Source organism: Anopheles merus, unplaced genomic scaffold, assembly GCF_017562075.2.
Source record: "Anopheles merus strain MAF unplaced genomic scaffold, AmerM5.1 LNR4000008, whole genome shotgun sequence".
Lineage (NCBI taxonomy): Eukaryota > Metazoa > Arthropoda > Insecta > Diptera > Culicidae > Anopheles > Anopheles merus.
In genome coordinates this window covers 397,549-422,167 of record NW_024427588.1, presented here as the reverse complement: position 1 = coordinate 422,167, position 24,619 = coordinate 397,549, and the positions used below count along the sequence as shown (strand labels likewise).

The window sequence follows — 24,619 nt, the reverse complement described above, 5'->3', positions numbered from 1 at the left end:
GGGAGCAAGACGCATGAGGATCATAGTGACGTATTTACCATTCGAGTGCATGATGATAATTGTCGAACTTAAGCAGAGCCGATTCGGATTTAGACACGGCAGAACAGATCTCAGCGGCGTTGGAGTTAGCAAAAATTAGATCGAGTTGTCGGTCCATGGAATTTCTAACGTTGCTTAATTCATAAAGGCCGTTTGCTGCCATACCATCTATGAAAATATGATTATTTCGAGACTTAGATGACGGTTTATAGTGCATGAATGTGGAGCGCAATGGTACATCCTCGACATCGACTGGATTGAGCTTCGACCACGTAATGTCCCATTTGTTAAAATCTCCAGCGACAAGCAGAAGATCGTTATCTCTCATGCGTGATGAAACTTCGCGTATACTTTCCAGATGTTTGTTAACAATTATGTCGTTATATGCGTTGTACGGTGGAATATACATGGCACCGATATAAACAAAAATATTGCCCAATCGAATTTTGACCCACAACTGTTCCATAGTTCGATCCGTCGGTGTAATTTCGCAAGATGAGAGAGAGCGAGAGCAGGCTATTAGAACACCACCACCGATGGAGAAAGTGCTGTTAGTGGTGGTTCTATCGCATCGGTAAATAGAATAGCGATCGTCGTTGAATAACTCATTGTTTATGTTATTGTTCAACCAGGTTTCAGTTAATATTACGATTTTGTATTCAGTTTCTGAAAGTACTAGTCTAAGATCATTCAGTTTTTTACGCAAGCCTCGAACATTTTGGTAATACATTGGTAGGTATGTTGTTGTTGTGTTGTTGATATTCAATTGCTATTCATCTGACGGACCGGCTTCCGCAGAATCATCAGTCCGTTTAGTGTTAACTCGTCGCGGTCTTTTTTTAGGAGCGGCTAAGCATTCAGGAGGAGATCTGATAGGTGTAGTGGTGACAAGCATTCGCTCGTTGAGATCCTGCTGTGGTTCAGTTGTAAACAAACCTGCATCTGTAGTGGTCATAGCAGGAGAGGAAATCGGACTAGGCTGCGAGTGCATATCTGTAGTGGTGTTTGATGTCGGAGCGCTTATTCCGGACCGTGAGAGTGGATTGTGATAGCTGTCTGCAGCGAGAGTGGCAGGGTGATCGTGTGTGAGTTGATGTATCGAGTTAGTATCGGTGACGGCGCGTGTATTGGGATTGTTATTGTTGTTGTTCCGGTAGTCACGAAACTCTCGGTATGTTAGAGCGGAGGGCCATGTCTCAGGTGATAGAGCCTTACTGCGTAAAGTGGCCGGTATGCCCACTTTGAATGAGATGAATGAGAGTGTACTTGTGTTAGCGCCGAATTTCGTCAGGCGGTGAACAAACACATCCCGCTTGTCAAGCGCTAAACGTACCTGCACCATATGAGAAATTTGCTCAGTGGTAACTGATGGGGCGAAACGTGTAAAGAAAAGCCACATACGCGTATTAGTGTGTGGAATGATATCCAGTGTATCTGAAGCAAGCGGTGATCCCGATCCTCTTAGTAGTGGTGTTTGCAGGTTGTTAAGTGGTGTTTTGTTGATGTAGGATGTCGGTTTGATTGCACTTACACTAAGTGAGGCCGCCAAAGATGGGAACTGTGTTTGTGTTGGTGTAATGGTATCGGGAATATTGTTAATTACTGAGTTAAACAATTCGGGGTATGATGTTGCTGGATTGCGATGAATGGGTTGTTGAGCGGGTAAATCGGTAGAGGTGTGTGATGAAAGCAAAAAGGAACGCATCTCATCCTTCAGCACTTCGAGGAGATCGCATTTAATAACGGCAGTGATTTGTTTTGGCAGCTCACTATGGAGGCTCGCTTTAAGGTCGGCAATGCTGGACGATAAGTCGACAGTGGTGTGGGTGTAAGGGGTAGACGACCTAAGCACAGCCGAACGCGGATCTCTATGAAACTTTACACAAGCCTTACATGCCCAAAAAAGTTGTGCACAGGACTCTATAATAGCGGACAGTTCCTCAGAGAGTCCACTGCATGTGAAATGAAACTCGGCATTGCACCAACCCTGGCATTTCACAATTCGATCAGCAGGTACGATGTCGTTGGCACAAGCGGCGCAGATACCGGCCATTGTAAAATGGTACAGCAATAGTTGAAATGGGGTATTGATTGTAGAGCAGGAAAAATGATTGTAGGTGATTGCAGATGAGCAATTTCCAACTGTTAATGAAAACCAGGTCTTGAGGCAGTCAGCACAAGCAAGCAAGTTGCGTTATGGATAAGTTTTCACTGAATAATATTATAAAATATCGGAGCGCAAAGAATTATCGACCAGTCACTATGACGTTTGACGTTTTTTACGACAATACGACGACTATAGGAACCATACCACCATTATAGGTACAACGAAGCAGTCACAAAAATATGTATTTTTTTCGTAAATTTGATGTGTTTCCTGGTGAAAATGATTGTAATTGCGAAGATAAAACATATTTCAATTGCTATGTGTTAAACTATTCAGAAATTGTCCTTCCTGACACTTTAAATCCATTAAAACACATCGGTACCACTACAAATTGCACCACTATTGGTACATTTACCCTATAACATTAGCTGTCTTTTTAGATATGAAAAGAGCCTTTGAAACAATATCGAGACCTTTGTTAATCAATGCCTTAAAAAAACTTCGGTATTGTGGGACAAGAACTTGATTGGTTTAAAAATTATTTAGAAGGGAGAACTCAGAGAACTCGTTGTAAAACCACAACATCGGAATCTGTTGAAAACTCATTGAGAGTCCCCCAAGGAAGTGTGCTTGGTCCTATTTGGTTTATTATGTATTTAAATGACATGAAAAATGTATTGAAATTTTGTGATATTAATCTCTTTGCTGACGACACGGTGGTCTTTCTCTCTTGTAGCTCTGTAAAAGAAGCAACAACGAAGCTAAATGAGGATCTGGCCTCGCTAGATCAATGGTTGAAGTACAAAATCTTTGTTGTGGGCAGCCGTGCCGATCCCTGGACTTGCCGTGGCAGTTGCGCTGCCACTGGTCAACGTCCAGGAGGCTGACAGTGTGTCACGCATATTGTCGCACACACTAAGCAGCGCAAGGCTTAGTGTTTGCTGAGCGCACAATTAGAGTGTGTTGGCGAGCCGATCGAGCAGGAGCTCTCGGCAGGGGCGCTCGGTGCGGTTGGTACGCGGCCACCGCACATATCATTTTAAAGTGTTCATTGTGATTATTAATTGTGTCTTTTATTTATTATGTACGTTATAAGTGTTTTAATAAAAGTAAAAGTGCAGATCATAACAAGATTGAAATTAAATGCAAACAAAAAACTAAAATGTTAGTGCTGTTTCGTACCAAGACCCTCTTTGACTTACAGATCAATATTGATGACGAGGCCATAGAGAGAGTTAAAGAAATAAAATATCTTGGAGTCACAATAGATGAAGAACAGAAATTTAAAAGCCACATTGATAATAGGCCCGATTATTAAACACAAATTGTAAAGACAAGTTTTCAAAATCGGAAGATTTGTATTATGACATCCGTTTGTGTTGTGTGTTGGAAAAAATAAAATTTAACGAAATATAAACTCACAAGCACACTGCCAAGATATGTAGTATGAAACACAAACGGAAATCCAAAACTGTCAAACAGCTTTCCGTCAGCTTTTTGTCACGGAAAGGCGCCAATCTCAGATTGTTTGTTGTTGTGTTGTGTCGGTCAGAGTTGTTGCATTTGCTTTCACGACAAAATGTAAGTATTTTATTTCATAAATAATCAAATTTTATCATTTTAAACAAAAATATGTGTACCGCCATATCCAAACAAATGGCGATATGCTGGAGATATTGGTAACGTGCTGCTGTTTCGGCTTAAGAAGCTGCTGGTATTTCCTTCCTCTGCTGTTGTTCGATGGTAGTCGAAAGATGAAGGGCTCGCGCACCCGGTTTGGGTTTAACAGCATTGGATTCCAGCAACTTCTTCAGTGAGTGACTGCTTCAACAACCAACAGCATAAGCACATGTAATTATCACATCTAATACTGCATACACTTTTAGGAATAACAAAGACGCCCGCACAACCAGCATGCAGTACCAAAAAATGGTCGACAAGTTGGAAGATGTCCCCGACATCGCTAGAGAGACCAGACCGCTTTTTGGGAAGAGATGGCCGAGCATCTTAACGCCCTTGGACCACCAATTCGAACGGGTGCAACGTGGAAGAGGGTAAGATTAAAAGAGCAACAATACTTATATACATTTTGCTTTTAATTTTCGATGTCTGTTTTTACAGGTATGCTTCGATTATAAATGTGCGGTCGAAAAAAAGGTGCGAGTTAATAAAGCGTCGTTGTTGGCTACTGGTGGCGGGCCGTTCCATCAACGGCCTTTAAACGACGTGGAGGAACCAGTTGCTAACTTGACCAACTTAAAGGCCACAATAGAAGGCAACTCTGGCCGTTCTTTCAGTGATCAGCTTTGCACGATGGACAGCAACAACAACAACAACCAATTGTTGGCAAATAACAATAATGAGCCAAACATAGAACACGAGCAGCCATATAGTGAGATGGCAAATAACGAGCAGCAAAACCCGGTGGTAGCCAAAGCTCGACAGAAACGGAGCCGCAAGCGCAGAAACACCGAAGCGGTGTTGCGCCAAAACGAAGAGCTGCTACAGCTCATGAAGCGCAACATAGAGGCGCAAAAAGAACCCAACCGACATTATCGCGCGACATTTTCCAATTTTGTATGAGAAAAAACGGGCTCAAAACGTTCTCAAATCGTGCTCATTAGCAGCACTAAAGAACACGTTTCTGCAACCGTGCGACAGCGTGTATCATACATGTAGTTTCTGTATGCTACATTATTGTTCAATTTCTTTCATTCTCTCCTTTCTCGCAAAACAAACTAAGACTCTCTCTCATTTCTCCATTCCATACATTCGCTCTTTATTTTTACCTCTTAACTCGCACATACACTATACAATACTCACACAATTTACACTGCCGAAAACCGGTGCGGGATACCCACGTACTCATCTTGCCTGCCTTCTCTCCTCGTTCTTCCTTTCATCCAGCGTTGTCGAATGGTGTGCACGCGTTAAAAATTCTTCCTGCTTGCCTCCCTCTCGCTGCTCCCACATGCTGCACTAGCGCGCTGGAGGATCGTCCCTACCTTCCTGCCGCTTCTCCTCTAACAGGCGCTAGCACGTTGGACGATCGTTCCTGCCTCCCTGCCGCTTCTCCGGCGCTAGCGCGTTGAATGGTCGTTCCTGCTTTCTTTCCTCTCCTGTTCTGTTGTTTTCGGCACTCCTAGGGATAGAGGGAAATATTAACTATGTTGCCAACAGCTGTTCAATTTAACACCAAGCACAATACTTACCAACCAATTGAATATTGCTTCTATCGTGGTCCGTGCTCACTTCCGCGTGCGTGCGTGTGTTACGATTTCTTTAAAAACCGAAATTGATTTTATATCACAATTACGTACTTACCAAATAGTTTTTCCGTACTGGTTTCACGAGAGAAAAAAAAGGGCACGCATCGACGCGTCTTACCGCTTGCAAACTTGATTTCACACTACCACATTTTCATGTGAACGCGAAGCAGCGCCTTCCTCGTGTGGCTATACAGGTATTCCCCGATATACGCCATACTCGATATACACGATTTCGCTATATGCTATTTTCTAAATTTGACAGTTCTTTGAACAAATTCTACTAATTTTAGAAATCGAATGTCAAATGCAAAATAAATTCCCTTTTGGTTGAATATTAAAAACCATTTCAAAAGATATAAAACTGAATAATTCAGTTGAAATTAGATCAAATAACTAATTTAGTGGCTAAAACCTACCACTTCATGCAAAATTATATAAAAATTAGCTATAATTTCACTGAAAACCTCGAAATTCGACATTCGCTAATATTCGAGATACGCTATTGCCTCCGGTCCGCATTGATAGCGTATATCGGGGAGTACCTGTACAATGGTACAAAGAGCGGGCGAGAGGAGAACGCTTGCGTGAACGATTGGTGTAGCAAGCGAAATTGGACAAGTCCCAGAAAAGCGAGACGCAAGAGTTTTTTTGGAAGAGCGAGGCAGAGAGAAACGTTTTCTGAATGTTAGAATGAGAAAAATGATAGATACACATAAAAATCGCGCGATAATGCAGGTTGGGAATCTACCGCCGCTCTAACGAAGGTAGCTGCCCAACCGGCATTATCGCGCGATTTTTATGTGTATCTATCATTTTTCTCATTCTAACATTCAGAAAACGTTTCTCTCTGCCTCGCTCTTCTGGGTGTTGGTCTGGTTTTGCTCGCAACTTGGCTGTGTCACACCAAACATCCTCATGTTTCATATGGCTCTTCTCTTTCCACCGTTAGAGAGAAACTCTTGCGTCTCGCTTTTCTGGGACTTGTCCAATTTCACTTGCTACACCAATCGTTCACGCAAGCGTTCTCCTCACGCCCGCTCTTTGTATCGTTGTACAGGTACTCCCCGATATACGCTATCAATGCGGACCGGAGGCAATAGCGTATCTCGAATATTAGCGAATGTCGAATTTCGAGGTTTTCAGTGAAATTATAGCTAATTTTTATATAATTTTGCATGAAGTGGTAGGTTTTAGCCACTAAATTAGTTATTTGATCTAATTTCAACTGAATTATTCAGTTTTATATCTTTTGAAATGGTTTTTAATATTCAACCAAAAGGGAATTTATTTTGCATTTGACATTCGATTTCTAAAATTAGTAGAATTTGTTCAAAGAACTGTCAAATTTAGAAAATAGCATATAGCGAAATCGTGTATATCGAGTATGGCGTATATCGGGGAATACCTGTATAGCCACACGAGGAAGGCGCTGCTTCGCGTTCACATGAAAATGTGGTAGTGTGAAATCAAGTTTGCAAGCAGAAGGACGCGTCGATGCGTGCTCGTTTTTTTCTCTCTTGAAACCAGTACGGAAAAACTATTTGGTAAGTACAGTTTTTAATAAAAGGTTATATCAATCTTTATCAAACTGAATTGTATTGATAATTGTGATATAAAATAAAATTTCGTTTTTTTTAAAGAAATCGTAACACACGCACGCACGCGGAAGTGAGCACGGACCACGATAGAAGCAATATTCAATTGGTTGGTAAGTATTGTGCTTGACGTTAAATTGAACAGCTGTTGGCAAAATAGTTACTTTTTCCCTCTATCCCTAGGAGTGCCGAAAGCAGAACAGGAGAGGAAAGAAGGCAGGAACGATCCGATTCTCCAACGTCCAACGTAGGCCTGGTAGAGGAGAAGCGGCAGGAAGGTAGGGACGAACATCCAGGTCGCTAGTGCAGCACGTGGGAGCAGCAAGAGGGAGGCAAGCAGGACGCGTACACACCATTCGACGAAGGCAAAGCTGGAGGAAAAGAAGAACGAGGAGAGAAGGCAGGCAAGACGGGTACGTGTGTATCCCACATCGGTTTTAGGCAGTGTGAATTGTGTGAGTATGTAAATTTGTATGTGCGAGTAACAAGGTAAAATAAAGAGCGTAAGCATGTGCAGAATGGACAAATGAGAGTAAGAGTCTTTGTAGGGAGAATAGAGAGAATGAAAGAAATTGAACAATAATGTAGCATACAGAAACTACATGTATGATACACGCTGTCGCACCGTTGCAGAGACGTGCTCTTTAGTGCTGCTAATGAGCACGATTTGAGAATGTTTTGAGCCCGTTTTTTCTCATACAAAATTGGAAAATGTCGCGCGATAATGTCGGTTGTGTGGCGCAATAGAGAACGCAACAGCAGCGCTGAAAGAGGTAATGGAACGCCTGACAATTAATTAAAAAAATCATTATCTTTAAGTTTTTAGTCGTAAGTTTATGTTTATTGTTATTGCTCAGCTGAACTGTGATGCATTTTGTGATGTCAACTTTTGTGATGAATAAAAAATAGAACTTAGCGATTAATTTAGTTAAGTTGCCTTTTATTTATCTGAGCTTAGCTCTTCCAATCCATACGCAATACACATGTTGTGTAAGATGCAACATACGTTCGTTATTTGAGTTGCTTTTAACGGGATGTAGTGCAACTGTCGAGCACCTAACAAACACCTAAATCTATTTTTGAGCAACCCGAGCGCTCCACTATTTCTCTACATAAAGAATGATTTTTATTAAAGGGAGCTTCTGGTGTGTTTGGAGCAGGATTACGTTTTGGTGTTATTAACCATGGTTTTGACGGGTATTCAGCATCATCTGTGAGAATTTAAAAGATTATTTACATAAACAAATACCCATAGGATGGTTTAATGAATTACCTAGTAGCTTGAATGCAGTTTCTCCGCTTCGATGTTTTGTTTCGAAAAAGTTGTCCATTCCACTTAAATTCCAAATATGTGAATCGTGATTGGCTCCTCCAAATTTGGCATTCACATACCGAATTTTCATGAGATGGTCGCAAATCTACCGGTACGAAGAAAAATAATATTGAAGTACACAACATAAGACAAAAAAACTTGAAGCTTTACTTACAATCATCGCGTTTAGGCTGTAATAGCCCTTCCGGTTATAATGCTGATCGTAATCGTCCACTGGTACAATAATTTTTATGTGTGTTCCATCAACACACATCACTACACCAGGAATGCCACTTTTTGAGAAGAAGTATCGACGTGCATCTTGTTGCTCATTTGGTTCCATCATTAAAGAGATCCATTTGTTCCCAAGAGTTTCTTCGATTACATTCAAGCACTTTGCAAAGGCTACCGAGAAAGTAGGCTGGGCAATAGCTATTTTGTAATCATTACCGGTTTCATTTTGGTAGCTGCCTTCAGCTAGAAATCGCAGAGCAGCAGCCAAAATTTCATTTGGCTTAAGCCCCTTTCGCTTAACCCTTTCCTTTCCCTTAAGAACAACCACATATGTTTGACACGGTTTGCACAAATGAGCCGCATGCCTAACTCACGCTTGGTTGGAAAGCTGTAACGGGTCGAAAACACTTCGAAGCAGTCGGCGCGGTTTTGCCAGATCTACCGTTGTTTCTTCTTCACTGCTGCTATCGTCACTTACGTAGTCGGAGAAAATCATTTTGATTTTTAAAACAAGGATTGTTGTTAGCTTGCGAAACGTATGTATCTTAATTAAACTTGTTTATGTTTTTTTTTATTTTGATTTTAAACATTTTGACACATCGACAAAGGCTTTGACACAGCTTTAACGAAAGAAAAAATTTAACGAAACTTGTCTATGACAAGAACGGTTTCAAAATGCATATCTATTTTCCGTTTGTCTTGACGAACTTGTCTTGTGTCATTTCCGTTTGTGTTTAATAACCGGGCCTAACATCATTAAGAAAATGGCGAAAAAAATGCGGGATTATTTGTCGACTAAAAAAAGACTTAAGTGTTTTTGCAAAGATACAGCTTTACAAGTCTCTTATGGCTCCACATCTGGATTTTTGTCCGTCAATTATTTTTGTGGCTAATGCAGGACAAATGACAAGAATGCAAAAACTGCAAAACAGAGCAATGCGAGCTATTCTAGGATGCGGATGGTATGCTGGATACCCTAAAATGGATGTCGGTGAAACAGCGGGTAATGTACCAAACAATGATTTTTGTTTATAAACTCCTGAACAGTCACTTGCCTCAATATCTTTGTGATCGGGTTGTTCGAAGGTTAAATGTGCACGACTACAACACAAGAAGAGCAGCAGACCCGAGAGTTCCTAAGGTTGAGACAGCATCAGCAATGAACTCTTTGTTTTTCCAAGGCATACAAACTTTTAATATGATACCCAGAGTGGTTTGTAATGCAGATACTATACCCCAATTTAGGAGACTGTGTGCAACTCACATCAAGGCCACTATCGTATGAAGTATGACTGTTGTGACAATAGTAAGTAAGTAGATTAATTTAGAAAAGACGAAATCCGCGAAAGCGTGAATGAAATATAAATTGATAAATAAATGTTTTAGTCACTTGTTGTGTAAACCTCACTTGCCATCACCAGGTTTGATGATGATGATGATGATTTTAGCTTTTTTTTGCTTTTATATCTTTCTATATATCTTTTAAAATAAAATTAAAAAGATAAAATAAATAGACAAGAACAGGCGGTCCCCGAGATACACGGTACCTCTTATACGTGGATTCAGAGATACGCGAATTTCTAAATTTGACAGTTCTTTGACCAAATTAGACTGATTTGACACATTTATTGTAAAATGTCAAATAATTTCTGTTTTGATCGAATGTTAAAAGCTATTTCAAAAGGTTTGAAACTGTTATTTCATTCAGAATCATATGAAATAATTGATTAAGTGGCTAAAACCACCCCCTAATTGCAAATTTACACGAAAATTAGTGATATTTTGGCTAGAAATCACGAGATTCGACTTACGAGGAAATTCGAGATACGCGGTTTTTTGCGGCCGTTTTCGATCCCCATAAATAGTGTATCTCGGGAACCAACTGTAAACACAAAAACAAAAATAAAAGAAAAGAATGAGTCGATATAGCATTGAGACACGCGCGCGAAAAATAGTATATATAATTTGATAACTTTCCTGGGGGTAGTGGTCTGGTCCAATGCAACCCGAAACGTGAATCGTCATAAATTGTACAGTAACGTAATAAGGAAAAAGTATCCTGTGAGATAGTTTTGAAAGTGGTTCTGTATCGCCATTAGTTGGTTGTAGATTGAACCGGCTATACAAGAGAAACGAAAGCAGAAGAAAACGATCCTAGAACAGATGAAAAAGATGGATACCCAAAGCAAGCTCATCGAAGCTCTTCTGAAGAAACTGAAAGAACCAAATGGAAATTTGCAGAATAATAAGAATAACTCGACGAATGAAGCCGCTACACAAATAAAAAAACAAAACTCGATCCAATCCAACAATGTCGGCGAGAGCAACAACAATGCTGAAGCTACGGAAAACCCGGAATTGGACAACGAAACAAATGACCAAGAAACGATGTCTACATCCGACACAGAATCAGAAAATTCGGCCACATCCGTCATCTCAGCACAATCCCGCAAACGAAACCACAACCTGGAAAATGCCTCATCGGAAGAAGAATTAAGAAATGCAGTGAAAACATGGGATCCAACGAAATCGCAGTCATCTCGCCCATCGCTTCTCCCACTCTTCCCTCCGAACAAAGATCACCAACTGCCAAACCATCGAAGAAAAAACATCGCCGCTGAACTTATTCTCCTTTCCTCTTACCCTTATTGTTTACTGACTTAAACCATAATAATGCTCTCCACAACCAATAATACTAATGACACAAACAAACCATTTATATTAAACTGGAACATAAGAGGAATGAACACTAACCTCTACGAACTTCAACTACTAATTAACGAATACAAACCTGCCGTAATAACACATCAAGAAATTTGCGATCCACCAAATACCAACCACTCTCCACTTAACCTCTACAATTGGTCCTACAAGCTTTTTTCCAACTAACCCACATCACAGTGTTGCAATAGGTGTGCATAAATCTATTCCCTTCAAATTAATAAAAACTGACACAAATCTTTCCGCAATAGCAGTCAACATAAAGTCTCCCATAGACATGACCATCGTCTCACTGTACCTACCTCCTAGACCTACCTTTAACCAATCCGAACTTAACTCATTTCTTAACCTTTTTTCACATTCCTTGCTAATAGCAGGATACCTTAATGCAGAAGATAAGAACGTTAGAATCTCCCGAAATAACAGAAAATTTAATAAACTACATAACATTTTTACTAACCATAATCTGTCTTTCATTTCTAACGCAGTGCTCGAGAAGAAATGAAAAAGGAAAAACAAGAATCATGGAACCGATTCAAAGACAACATAAGTCTCGAAATGTCAGGAAAAGACATGTGGAGAAATGTTAATTGCTTAACAGAACGCAAGCAAGACACCGCTCATATCATCATCAAAACCGATGATGAAACAATAGTCCCAGTTGAGTCAACACCAGAGGTACTTGCCACTCATTTTGCCACCATACCCGCCACAAATATTTATTTGCCAGAATTTAAGACCATCAAAGCAAAAACCGAATCCATACAATTACATTTCAATAGCAGACCCAACATACATGACAATAGATCCTTTTCCATAGCCGAACTGAGTTATGCTCTTGCCAAGTGCAAAGGCAACTCAGCCGGACCAGATGACATTGGCTATCCACTGCTAAAAAACCTTCCTTCTGAAGGAAAATACCTGCTCTTAAAGCTATACAACTAAATCTGGCAGAGTGGCAAAATTCCTCCTCACTGGAAGAAAAGTCTAACAATACCCATCTTAAAGCACGATAATCCTGAACACAGCCCAAATAGCTACAGACCAATTAGTTTACTAAACTGCATCGGAAAAGTGTTGGAAAGAATGGTAAACCGACGTCTTACCCAAGAACTGGAAGGCAGGAAGCTCCTCAGCATTAATCAACATGCATTTAGATACGGATTAGGCACGGAAACTTACTTTGTGCAATTCGAAGAACAACTAGCCAAAGTAAAATCCGATAAACATCATGCCGACTGTGCTATCATCGACTTGGATAAAGCTTTCGATCGGACATGGAAGTACGCAATCATGCGCCAGCTAGCCAGATGGAATTTCGGAGGTAATATGATCACATTCCTCGATGATTTCCTCTCAGACCGTACCTTCGAGGTGCTGATTGGAGCGAAAAAATCTAGCACCAAAACACTCGAAAACGGAGTTCCTCAGGGAGCCATTCTTTCTCCGACATTATTTCTAATCAGCATTGAAAGTCTTCTCCACTCACTACTACCATCCATTACTCCATTGGTGTACGCTGATGATATCGTTCTGATATCGAGCAATGCAGATAATGGAGTTGCGCGATACAATCTGCAACAGGGACTGAATATCCTATGGGAATGGTCAAAGAACATCGGTTATGACATCGCTGCTGAAAAAAGCAACATACTTCATATCTGCAACTATCCACATCCAACGGTACCACTTTGCTTAAATCAAAAACCAATCCCAGACTGCAAAAAAGCAAGAATACTCGGTATTACAATAGACGAAAAACTCAAATTTCAAGCACACATTCAACAAGTAAAAACAACAGCCATAAAGAAAATAAACCTCTTTAAAATGCTCAGTACAGGGACACACAAAGCTTCAAAAGATACACTCATCTTCATTATAAATTACTGGTTGCTTCCAAAACTACTGTACGGAATAGAAATAGTATCAATTAAAAAGAAACAATTTGAAAAGGAAATAAGCCCCATCTACCATACTGTACTGAGATATGCCGTAGGCGCCTTCCACACCAGCCCCATCGTTTCCATACTGAATGAGAGTGGACTTCTTCCACTTAGCCATATAATTACAGCTAAATTAGCCGCAACAGCAACAAGAATAATGGAAATGAACATCCAAGCACCATCTTTCCTCCATAGAGCCAACTCCGTATTTTTATCTCTGACAAGCTGCAATATCCCGGACATCACCACACTATTACACCTCGGCACTCGGCCGTGGTACCATGAACCCCCACAGTAGAGGATTCCCTGGGCTCAGATCTGGAGAATGTCATCTTCACCGACAGTGCAAGTGTACTCTCAGCACTAGAACAAGGGTCTTGTAGAGACCCAAACATCAAAAAGCTCTACCAGATCACTAGCCCACACATCAACCAGGACCAGCAACTCACCATCTGCTGGATACCTGGTCCCACTGGAATAAAAGGCAACGAGACCGCCGACCGCCTCGCCAACAAAGGCAGAAGGAAAACATCCACCTTCAACACTGCACAGGCCAAGAGAGACGCAATAATCTTCATGAACGGAAAAATAAGAGAAGCATGGGAAAAGGAATGGTTTAAAACCAAGAACAACTTCCTTCGTCTAGTGAAAACAACATTTTCACCATGGCCATCAGCAATAAAACATCGAGACCAGAAGATTCTTACTCGAGTAAGAATAGGCCACACTAGACTGACCCACAGCTATCTCATCGAACGATCCAGCCCTCCTCTCTGCCAATTCTGCGGGACCACTATAACAGTCTTCCACCTTTTAACAGAATGCCACGGATACACACAACTTCGAATTACTTACAATCTTGACTTTAACATTGACTCAATATTATCAGCCAATCCACAGAAACAGGAAAATCTTCTTAAATTCCAAAAAATGTCCAATCTTTACCACCAAATGTAATAGTATAACTTTTTCTCACAAAGAGGCGAAAGAACTCCGTTGGAGCCAAAGCCTCTCAAAACTATTCAAACAACAACAACACATTCTTCCATCAGTGGTCAAGATGAAAGGACCATCGTGTCTAATCGGAAACCTTATAATTAAATTAAGGAGCATATAAATAAACCTCTAGTTATAAGCAAACATTAAATGTGACGTAGACGCAATTTCTCCTTGAACGTGGAAGTAGACATACTAAAATCGAACAAATCTAACACTTCATTGAACTCGAGGGACATACGTATAATGGGGTGTCCCTGGCTATGGTTGTGCGGGTACGCGGTACTCGGAGATGGAAATTAGATCTAAGAATCCGACAGGGAGCGAACAAATTGATGCTGGCTAGTAATGCCGGAGAATCGATCTCTCCGTTAAGGAGCCGGAATATAAAAAGGCATTGGGCGTTTTTGCGTCGAGAGCAGAGTGGTTCAAGTCCGAGAAGCAGACACCGCTGATGGTTGGAGGGCCGAGCATGGTGGGATTGCCATGAAAAGAGTCGAACCGCGTACCTGGTGATTCTCGGTTGACTTCGAAGCGATTAATGTCGCCAACGCCAAGCGGGCACCAGATCGGGCAGCAGTACTCCAGGCACGACCTTACGATGGCACAGAAGATCGACTTGACGCACATGGGATCGGTAAACTTAGACTGTTGGAGCCAAAGCCTCTCAAAACTATTCAAACAACAACAACACATTCTTCCATCAGTGGTCAAGATGAAAGGTTGCTATTTGAAAATTCCACAAAATCATCATGGGTCGCGGAAAGCACTGCACACCAGAGGAGCGAAAACACATTCAGGGGCTATATCGTGAGAACGTGCCAATCAAGACAATCTGCAAGGCGTTCGGCCGTTCGCGGACTTTTGTGGACAACGCCATTCGTAGCGAGGCTACGGGTAAATCGACAGGTCGTCCGAGAAAAACAACGGCCGACGTTGTCGCGCAGATTGTTGAGATGATCAGGGCGGATCCTTTCAAAACTTGCGCTCGTATCAAGCAGGAGCTTGGATTGCAAGTTTCGGTGAAAACGGTGTCTAGCCGTTTACACGCCGCTGGGTTCTGTGCCCGGAGACCGCGGAAGGTTCGTAAGCTGCTGCCGCACCACATAGAAGCGCGCATTCGGTTTGCCGAAGAACATTTAGCTGCATCCATCTTTTGGTGGAGCAAAATCATTTTTTCGGATGAGTCCAGAATCAATCTGGATGGTTCGGACGGCATTACATAGGTCTAGCGCCTTCCTAATCAGGCGTATCATCCGAAAAATACGATAAAAACCCTTAGTCACGGAGGCGGCCATGTAATGGTGTGGGGTTGCTTCTCCTGGCCCGGCCCGGGTCCTTTGTTCCGTATCAACGGGACACTGAACTCGCAAGGGTATAGAAAAATACTTAGTCGTAAGATGTTGCCATACGCCCGACAAAAAATCGGAGACGAAAAGCATTACATCTTTCAGCATGATAACGACTCTAAGCACACATCGCGAACAGTTAAATGTTATTTGGCAAACCAGGATGTGCAAGTTGTACCGTGGCCTGCGTTGAGTCCTGACCTCAACCCGATTGAAATTCTGTGGTCAACTCTCAAGCATCAGCTTAAGAACCAGCCTGCACGTTCAGCCGATGATCTATGGACACGCTGCGCGGATATGTGGAAACGCATACCCAGAAGCGAATGCCGTAACCTCATCGGCGATATGGCCAAACACTGTCAGGAAGTGATAGCGAATAACGGTCAACACATTGACCTTTAGAATGTGTTTTCGCTCTGTGGAACACCGCAACACCACCTCCCAACAACCACTTTAACAGTCCTTTTCAGGGCTACCAAATATTTCTGACAAGAACTATGTCTTTCGGTCACAGAAAAAAGTTCCTATTTTTGTGTCCACCAGTGTATCATGTATTGAGACCGACCATGACTGCTTCATAAAGAGGAATATAAGTTTTGTAGCCACCACGTTCTTGAAATACTTACTTGCTTTATTATTTGATTATTTGCTTTATTACTAATTTACAACAACACAATTATCGATAAGATACAAACGATCCTCTCAATACTATATCGGGATAAGAGGTGGGACTCATCATAATCATCATCACTTCTCAGTGTGCGGCAGTGGCGGATTTTCCTATTAGCGGACTGAGCGGGCGCGGGGGGCCCCGGCCTAAAGGGGGCCCCGAGCTAAACCTCCACATGTTAGTTCACTTTTATAAGCGATTGATTTTTTATTATTTATGCACAAATGGACGGAAAACTAAATCATTCTCAAAGTAGTACATTCTTACAAGTAAGAGTGTGGAATGTGTTGATAACGTTTATAGCAATTAAAAGTTGTTACGAATTTTGGAGATAATTTTTGAAGGCCAAAACATATTTTACATACTTTTGCTCTCTTCCATATTAAAAACAATACATCATCTCCTGATCTACTGAAGGACGAAAAGACTAAAAATACGTGCAGGATAATCATTGTCGGACGCTTGGATTTCAGGCACATTTTATTTATCTGTGAAACAGGAAACACACAAGTTTTGTTTAGTGGCTCATGTACATGAATGAGCAAACAAATGTATTGCAAACTCTGCTCTAAAAATACAAAAGTATAAGAAGTAAAATTCAGATTTTTTGTCAGGTTTTCCAGATATGCCATTATCTAGATATGCCTAGATCTGTACTGAAATTCGGAAAGTCTGGAGTTTTTATAACTACAGTTTATCATTTCATTGTTCATTGATTCATTTCAATATAAAAGACTCTTAGCTTAGTAAAACGACATTATGCATTCTTGTGTTGAAAAACTACTACATATAATGAAATGCTTCTTTACACCAAACACTAGTAACACTAGCATAGCTAGTATGTGAATATAGTTTTTATTTTTGCACTACCGGAAATAACGATGATGCACATCCTAAAAATATGCAAAATATGTTAGCTTGATTACACGAAGGCTATAGATGCTATTTGGGCCGGTCTGGTGGTACAGTCGTCAAATCGTACGACGTAACAACATGCCCGTCATGGGTTCAAGTCCCGAATAGACCGTGCCTCCATACGTAGGACTGACTATCCTGCTACGGTAACAAAAAGTCACTTAAAATCAAGCCCACTTCACTAGTGGGTACAGGCAGGCCTTGACCGACAACAGTTGTTATGCCAATGAGGAAAAAGATAGATGCTATTAAAATAATTAACTAACTGCCATAAAAAACGACAGAAGAAAATTAAACCCTAACGAAATCAGGATGACATGTTTGGTATTCGTAACAAGATATTAAAAAAATGCGATATAATTTTCTGGACTTTTAAGGAAACCAAGGGCCCTAATTCTATCCCCCGCTTAGGGCCCCGAGATGGATGAATCCGCCTCTGGTGTGCGGTGCACATTTCGCACGGTGCGCGCTCTACGCACTTTCAGCACAGTGCGAGCACACTCCGTACTTTTCGCACACTGCGCACAGTGCGAGCTCACTCAGCACTTTTTCGTGTACGTTCAACATACATTTGGCAATGTTGCATTGGGATTTTACGAATTGGAAATGAAGCTTTGGCTGGAAATACGCGATCCAAGATTTGTCATCCACGCGACCGACCAGAGTCAATTTTTAAATAAAAAATATTTAAAACTGCGATGAAAATAAAAGTTTTATGTTTTAAGATTAACCAATATCAAGGAAATTTAATTCTGAAACACAAGTATTATACATAGTTTATGGAAAATAGCCAATGAAAGTTCGAAAAACTCTTGAAGCTTTAAATTGGAGTAACATTTCCAAAAGTAGAAAATAAAACAATATGTAAAATATATTTAATTAAGTTAAACATATGACATGTATTTATTGTCTATGAAATCTACGTTTCTGGCCATTTTAAATCATAATTACATTTAGTTTAAAGGCTATTATAAGGGTGATGAATTAGATTAATAAATAAATGTACACAATGATTATAATTTCAATATCATAGTTATTATTAATTTATTTATTTCATATACATAACCGACGGACCATCGTGTCTAATCGGAAACCTTATAATTAAATTAAGGAGCATATAAATAAACCTCTAGTTATAAGCAAACATTAAATGTGACGTAGACGCAATTTCTCCTTGAACGTGGAAGTAGACATACTAAAATCGAACAAATCTAACACTTCATTGAACTCGAGGGACATACGTATAATGGGGTGTCCCTGGCTATGGTTGTGCGGGTACGCGGTACTCGGAGATGGAAATTAGATCTAAGAATCCGACAGGGAGCGAACAAATTGATGCTGGCTAGTAATGCCGGAGAATCGATCTCTCCGTTAAGGAGCCGGAATATAAAAAGGCATTGGGCGTTTTTGCGTCGAGAGCAGAGTGGTTCAAGTCCGAGAAGCAGACACCGCTGATGGTTGGAGGGCCGAGCATGGTGGGATTGCCATGGAAAGAGTCGAACCGCGTACCTGGTGATTCTCGGTTGACTTCGAAGCGATTAATGTCGCCAACGCCAAGCGGGCACCAGATCGGGCAGCAGTACTCCAGGCACGACCTTACGATGGCACAGAAGATCGACTTGACGCACATGGGATCGGTAAACTTAGACTGTAATTAGACCGTGTAGCTGATTTCCCTTCGCAGCACCCCCAGATCACGGATACATGTCGTGCCAACCAAAGCCGTGTTGAGCATAGTGTATGTAAACGAGATAGGGTCAGTGGTGGGTCAAGCCTCTCCGAGGCCCTAGGCGTTATGGTAGACGGGGCCTCTTCATCAAATCCATCGACGGGAGGGGGGGGGGGGGGGGGAGGTGAAATGTTGTACGAATCATACACTCCAAATTTTCTAAGTTTGCTGCAGTTACATTTTTTACTGAAAGCTATTGAGTAATACATGGTTTTGTCGTTTCACTGAATATCAGTAAAACAAATTACTGAAAATGCAGCTATTTATTCTGTAAAAACGACATGTAAGTCAGTCTCAGCCTCAAAAGGAAACATAATGCGGTGCCCGCTTACTCGTGATGAGCAAAAATTTGATTTGGTAACCGCTTACACACACCTCGATAAAATTTAAGGTGCGTATTCGGCTTGCGGGATTAATGTTTTGGTTGAGAAAAATCTTCACACCACTTTGCTGTTCTTGCTGAAATTTCGTGGCAACCGTGAGTGCATACCAAATCAATTAACTTATTTCGACAAAATACAGTTCACATCTGTATAAACTGCCATCCTGCGCATCAATAAAAACCCCAATTTCAATACTTTTTTTTCGCCAATTTTTAATCGATATCAATGACTCAAAACAATCAGTAATATCAGAAAGGCTTTGTGGTATGTTCAAATTTTGGGTACTGTGGATACTGTTTCGAAGCGGACTTTCGACACTTGATCGTCTAGGCGGTCATAAAAACCTTTAGGACGTTGGAGTTTAGAGGCCTTACCTTAGGTAGGAGGACATAAGTAAACTCCTCAAATGAGAAGTCGATAGATAATGGATGGGCTTAGTCCTATCTTGACAATCCGAACAAATCTGACCTGCCATGATCGGAGTTGGTTTTATTTATACTCAAAAAAAGTTAAGTTAGCTAGGTAAGTTAGGTTTCGCATTTTTAGTTCCGAGTTGTAAGTCGGAAAGTTATCGTTTTCGCTAAGCGTAACTAGTATTTTATTGACAAGAACGATGGTTCTAAACGATATTTGCTTTCCTACTTTACAGTTTCCAGCTCGTGTTTCATAGTACGGACGATTTGATTTAAAATCGTCATCGTGAGCATAGCATGAAAACAAAATTTTGCTTTTACGTTGGTGTTTACCTTTACAATGAATACTGAAGTACCGTCTTGCTTCGAATTACGGTCACTTCATTTTCAATCGGTCAGAGCGATAACTTCTTGCACGCGGAAAAACAATATTTTCATTCGAAAGTAGCTGGAAATACCCTGTATTGCAGTATGTTTGTCTCAATTGATCCGTGGACCACAGGTTACAGACCACTGCTTTAGATCAGCTGCTTTCTAAATGATCCAGCGTTGAGGGCCAGGAGAATGCATTTTTTACACATACTTTATTATATTATTACAGTTAATACACAAAATAACTGGTTTATCTCACTATATATAAAATCGAAAATCGCCACAATGACGTGAGAGTAAACATTCAGCGAGAGAGAGAGAGAGAATGAAAGCGATGAGAGTAGAGCTCTCTTAGCAACGCGCGTTGCTGCGAAAGGACTTGCTCCATGCACCACTGCTAGCCCGCGGGTAATGAGGGCAATGGTTACTTAGATTTTTTGTTTACACAAACCGATTTGAAATCACATGGTATTGGATATAATGATTTTTTTAATCATTGAAGACGCAAATTTGCCACTTGATAACAACGTGTCCCATCTCATACCCCTTCTCATTATAAATCAAGATATTCAAGACAATATTAAAAAAAAAAAACATGTTTGAAAACTATGCAAAATAGCTTAATTGTGAAATGGTTGATATTCCAATTAATTCAATCAATAATAAAGCCAGCCATACTCATTATTGGTGCTTAAGCACCTCGAATACTACATACACCGTCGTCATCGGCAGATAAGTGTGGTACAGAATATCCTGTAAAACCGGTTGCTACACCCAGGACGTCGAACATGTACACTCCTTCAAATCTTCTATTTGGCGTATAGTCCTTTGCGGACATGCCGGCCTGTATAGGCTTTCGAGACTTAATTCATTGCCACGTAGCCGGATAGTCAATCCTTGCTACGGGGGGACGGTCCATGGGCTTGAACCCATGACGGGCATGTTATTGGGTCGTTCGAGTTGACGACCACGTACCACCGGACCACGTACCCGCCCCAAATCTACTACTCCGCAATATTGGCTGAGTCGGGACAAGGAAAACGCACGACAATAAGAGGCGGATGTAGCCAATACACCCTAAGCGGCCTATGCTAAAAAGCCTTGCTGAAATTCCGAGCAAGAAAGCGGCGGATGTTGATGGCTTGAAAGATAAAATTGAATTTGTAACGATTTGCTCGCGTACGGGAAGAACTACTTATTTCAGGATGTCCTTCCGGAACAAAGCACTAAAGGGAGAGATGGTTCATTGCGTAACATGACAGCAACATACTGCGCGTTAGGTGAGACAACCGTGCGCACTGCATTTAGCCGGATCAGCATCAACTGCAGAATGATCCACAATGAAACTATGCTTACTGTAGCGTGCCCAAGAGGGCTGAAAAGGTTCTGACTTTCGGCCTCAGCACAATTTTTCGATCGAAAACATTCGATCGATCCGGCTGTCATTTTGGTGTCATTTGACACTCGTTTCGCCGCCAAGGTGTTCCTTTTACTGGTCATTTTGAAAACTGGTATACCATGACACTCACGAGCAAAATGAACTATGCTACAAAAATTCGATCGTTCCGCTTTGTATGGGGAAAAATCCGCGACGCATTGATCTGCGGAAATTTTCGAATATCAGAATAATTCCATAAATCAAGGTTGATGGTTTTGAAAAACGTTATATAAAAGCAAGTTGGTAAATGTTTTGGTTCTTTTTCAATATTTTGGGTGATAAAAAATAATTTATTAAATATTCAAAAAAATGGTTTGCCTACACTAAATACTGAACTCGACGGGAATCGACTTCATGTAGGATTATGAAAGAAATAGTTATACTGTCAGTTTTACGTGAGCGCTTATCGAATTTTTTTCAATCGGAAAATTGTGCTGAGGCCGTTTATCTATCTAGAGTGATAGCTATATCTACCATGTGAAGCTATCACCGTACTATGGTGTTGAGTAAGAACAACCACGTTATAATTAAGGACACGTCAAATTAGAAGCAAAATCTGAAAAATGTGGGGCGGGAAGTGTAAATAAAGTAGTTTTCAAGTAAACGCGGATTTAGTTAATTGATCAAGAAAGGCTATAACAGTGTTGAACCATTCTCTTCTATAACAGTATAGATATTAGAACTACACATTTGGAATGGTTATATGAGGGTATATGTTAACTGTTGAAATTTGATATTTGGCGCAACAATAACAATTGTCTCATACAAAAATACCAATTCCATTCAATACTTCAAAACAAGTTTCAGAATAATAAAACAAATTTTTGACGGTTTTGGAAACCTTTTTGAAATTTAAGACCGGGAAAATTTACATTGACAATGTTCTAAGCATCTATTACTTATTACCTAACGTATGAAACATAAGTCGAAAAAAATAGTAGACATGGAATCCGAACCATGTGCGATATCATATTTTTATAGTTCAATCTTACATTTATGGGCACAAAAAACACAAAATGGATTGAAGCAAAAGTGAGCATTTCAAATATCAATACGTTATTCAATGAACACGTTGTTGAGGTTACTACTAAAAAATAATAATCAAAAAACTATACATTTGTATCAACAGAGGTATGGAACGTATCAGTTTGAAAATTACAAAATTGCGTGACTTGGCACAAAGTAGCCTCATCGATATTTAACGGTTCTGCAAAGTACAGTAAGAACTGTCCAGGAAGTTACAAGGTTAACACATCTGTCACCACAAATGCTTTAACGCATAAGAACAAATAGGAGTTATGGTTGTTGCAACGTGTAGAGTTTGAAAATAATTCGAAATTTGAGGACATCCGGTAGATTTTACCGGGCCTTAACTAGTGATATTAAACAATGCGATTGGTCATATTGTTGTTTTTCTTAAAATATTATATCATCGAAGCAAGTTTCAAATTCATTTAATCAACTTACAAAAAAACTAAAATACTAAAATTGATTGTAAAGATTCTTTAATTAAGAGTCAGCAGCATAGTGTGCAAAAGTCATAAAAAGTTCTAAAGAATCAAGCAAAATCGCAATATCGCTTCCTAATGTACCCTTCCTTCCATGTTGCAATTTTTTCAGGATATATCTGAATAATTCAGAATATTTTTTTCTGCTTCTGATAGTAAAATGCTTCTGATAAATAAAATAAATATGCTTCTGATAGGTCTTGTAGTAATAGTAAATCTGATTGTAAACATAACCCCCGGGGGGAAAATGGGGGTATATTGGGTTGACAACACCAAATGGAAGGGGCCCCCAAATGGCCGAGGCAATGGAGATTGTTCTTCGTATTATGGATGTATATGGCTGTATGTAGATGCAGCTGTAACGGTTTTTGGTCTTGTTGTATTCGCAAAAATTTAAATGGTCGATAAAAACCATATATATTGTAAATGAACATGGTCCATAGGTTCCTTTTTTTGTTGTCTGTGTATGATGTGTGTCTTTTTTTTTGTCTGTGTATGATGTGTGCTTGTGGCTGTTGTAACGGGTTTTCTTTGTGGTTAAACGCAGCGTTCTGTTCTGTGTTCTGTGCATTGGATTTTAGCACCAAGTGTCTCTGCGTTTTTTTGGTGAGCTCGTGCACCGACCATCCACACCAAGACACCAAATGCACGGGACCCCTTATTGACGGGCCCCTAATTGACGGGGCCTCCTTACCGACGGGAGCCCTTACCGACGAGGCCCCTTCATCGAAGAGTTCACATAATTGTTGGGGCCCCGTAAACCACCTATGTGTTTTGGCTTTAATATAGCTGTAACGGTTTTTTATCTTGTCTTCACGCAAAAAGTTGTATGTAAATAGTGATAAAACATCATTTTAATATTAACATGGCCCAGTTCCTTTTTGGACACATGAATACCACCCCTTCCCGTTTTCCCCTATTTGTCAGTTGACCGCAAAAGTTGAGTAGGGCCCCGCGTGAAAATTTAAAGTTTTGCGTTAAAAGCAGGCACGCTCCACGATCTCAGGCTTGGGATGTGAATACCATTTTTCGCGTTAAAACAGCTGTCTGTTTTCGGCACACATCTGCAAAACAAGATAGCGGCCTCCAGCCAAGCACAGGCCCGTTTCATCCAAGCCAAATTGAAAAGCGCACACATCGATATTGATGGAATCGTTTCTCGAATGAAACCTCTACCCACTGGAGCACCGTTGCTTGCTTGATGTTTGTCAATTTTTCCTGCTAATTTTACCGCCTACGAGCCGGTGTATTGATATTGTGTTTCGGGGCCTTTAAATTTTTGTTTGGGTGTGTTGTATGCTTGTGTTGTGTAACGGGTTTTCGGTGGTAGTTAAACGCAGCGTTCTGTGCATTCCATTTTAGCAGCAAGTTGCTCTGCGTGGTTTTGGGTTTGGGTGTCTCGTGCACAGGCCACCCACACCAGCTCTGCCCAATACTTTGCGCCAATGATGATGAGGTATTGATTTGAGCTGTGCGCGCGTGTCGCAGCGTTCTTCGCTTGCGACTTTGGTGCAAGTATCGGCAGATTTCTTAGAAAATTTAATGTGCTGCTTTGAGTAGTATGGGCCCCCGGTTTTCTGCAGTTCGGGGCCCTCGACAAAATATAGTGAGTGAAACGATGGGAAG

General features: G+C 40.7%; 2 protein-coding genes and 2 long non-coding RNA genes across 4 annotated transcripts; 2 read left to right on the top strand and 2 right to left on the bottom strand.

The window, feature by feature from the left end:
• The first annotated feature begins 4,140 nt into the window (after window positions 1-4,140).
• On the top strand, window positions 4,141-4,729 carry LOC121600847. The gene is made up of 2 exons (XM_041929634.1): window positions 4,141-4,200; window positions 4,268-4,729. The coding sequence occupies exons 1-2, from the start codon at window positions 4,141-4,143 to the stop codon at window positions 4,727-4,729; spliced, it is 522 nt and encodes a 173-aa protein (XP_041785568.1).
• A 531-nt stretch (window positions 4,730-5,260) lies between these two features.
• On the bottom strand, window positions 5,261-5,525 carry LOC121600857. Its single transcript, XR_006005884.1, has 3 exons — window positions 5,471-5,525; window positions 5,359-5,426; window positions 5,261-5,288 (listed from the first exon to the last, which is right to left on the bottom strand). It is a non-coding gene; the product is annotated as an uncharacterized LOC121600857 (long non-coding RNA).
• A 1,350-nt stretch (window positions 5,526-6,875) lies between these two features.
• On the top strand, window positions 6,876-7,204 carry LOC121600836. The gene is made up of 3 exons (XR_006005879.1): window positions 6,876-6,959; window positions 7,056-7,123; window positions 7,194-7,204. It is a non-coding gene; the product is annotated as an uncharacterized LOC121600836 (long non-coding RNA).
• Window positions 7,205-7,951: 747 nt separating this feature from the next.
• On the bottom strand, window positions 7,952-9,103 carry LOC121600850 (putative nuclease HARBI1). The gene is made up of 3 exons (XM_041929636.1): window positions 8,498-9,103; window positions 8,284-8,428; window positions 7,952-8,221 (listed from the first exon to the last, which is right to left on the bottom strand). Exons 1-3 carry the CDS (start codon window positions 8,666-8,668, stop codon window positions 8,067-8,069), a joined length of 471 nt encoding a protein of 156 aa, XP_041785570.1. The 5' UTR covers window positions 8,669-9,103; the 3' UTR covers window positions 7,952-8,066.
• Between the last annotated feature and the right edge of the window lie 15,516 nt (window positions 9,104-24,619).

Coding starts and splice junctions, on each gene's coding strand:
- LOC121600847 (XM_041929634.1), top strand. CDS start 4,141: ATGGCCGAGCATCTTAACGCCCTTGGACCACCAATTCGAACGGGTGCA. Junction 4,201..4,267: donor CGGGTGCAACGTGGAAGAGG/GTAAGATTAAAA, acceptor CTGTTTTTACAG/GTATGCTTCGATTATAAATG.
- LOC121600850 (XM_041929636.1), bottom strand. CDS start 8,668: ATGATGGAACCAAATGAGCAACAAGATGCACGTCGATACTTCTTCTCA. Junction 8,429..8,497: donor ACAGCCTAAACGCGATGATT/GTAAGTAAAGCT, acceptor TCGTACCGGTAG/ATTTGCGACCATCTCATGAA. Junction 8,222..8,283: donor AACTGCATTCAAGCTACTAG/GTAATTCATTAA, acceptor AAATTCTCACAG/ATGATGCTGAATACCCGTCA.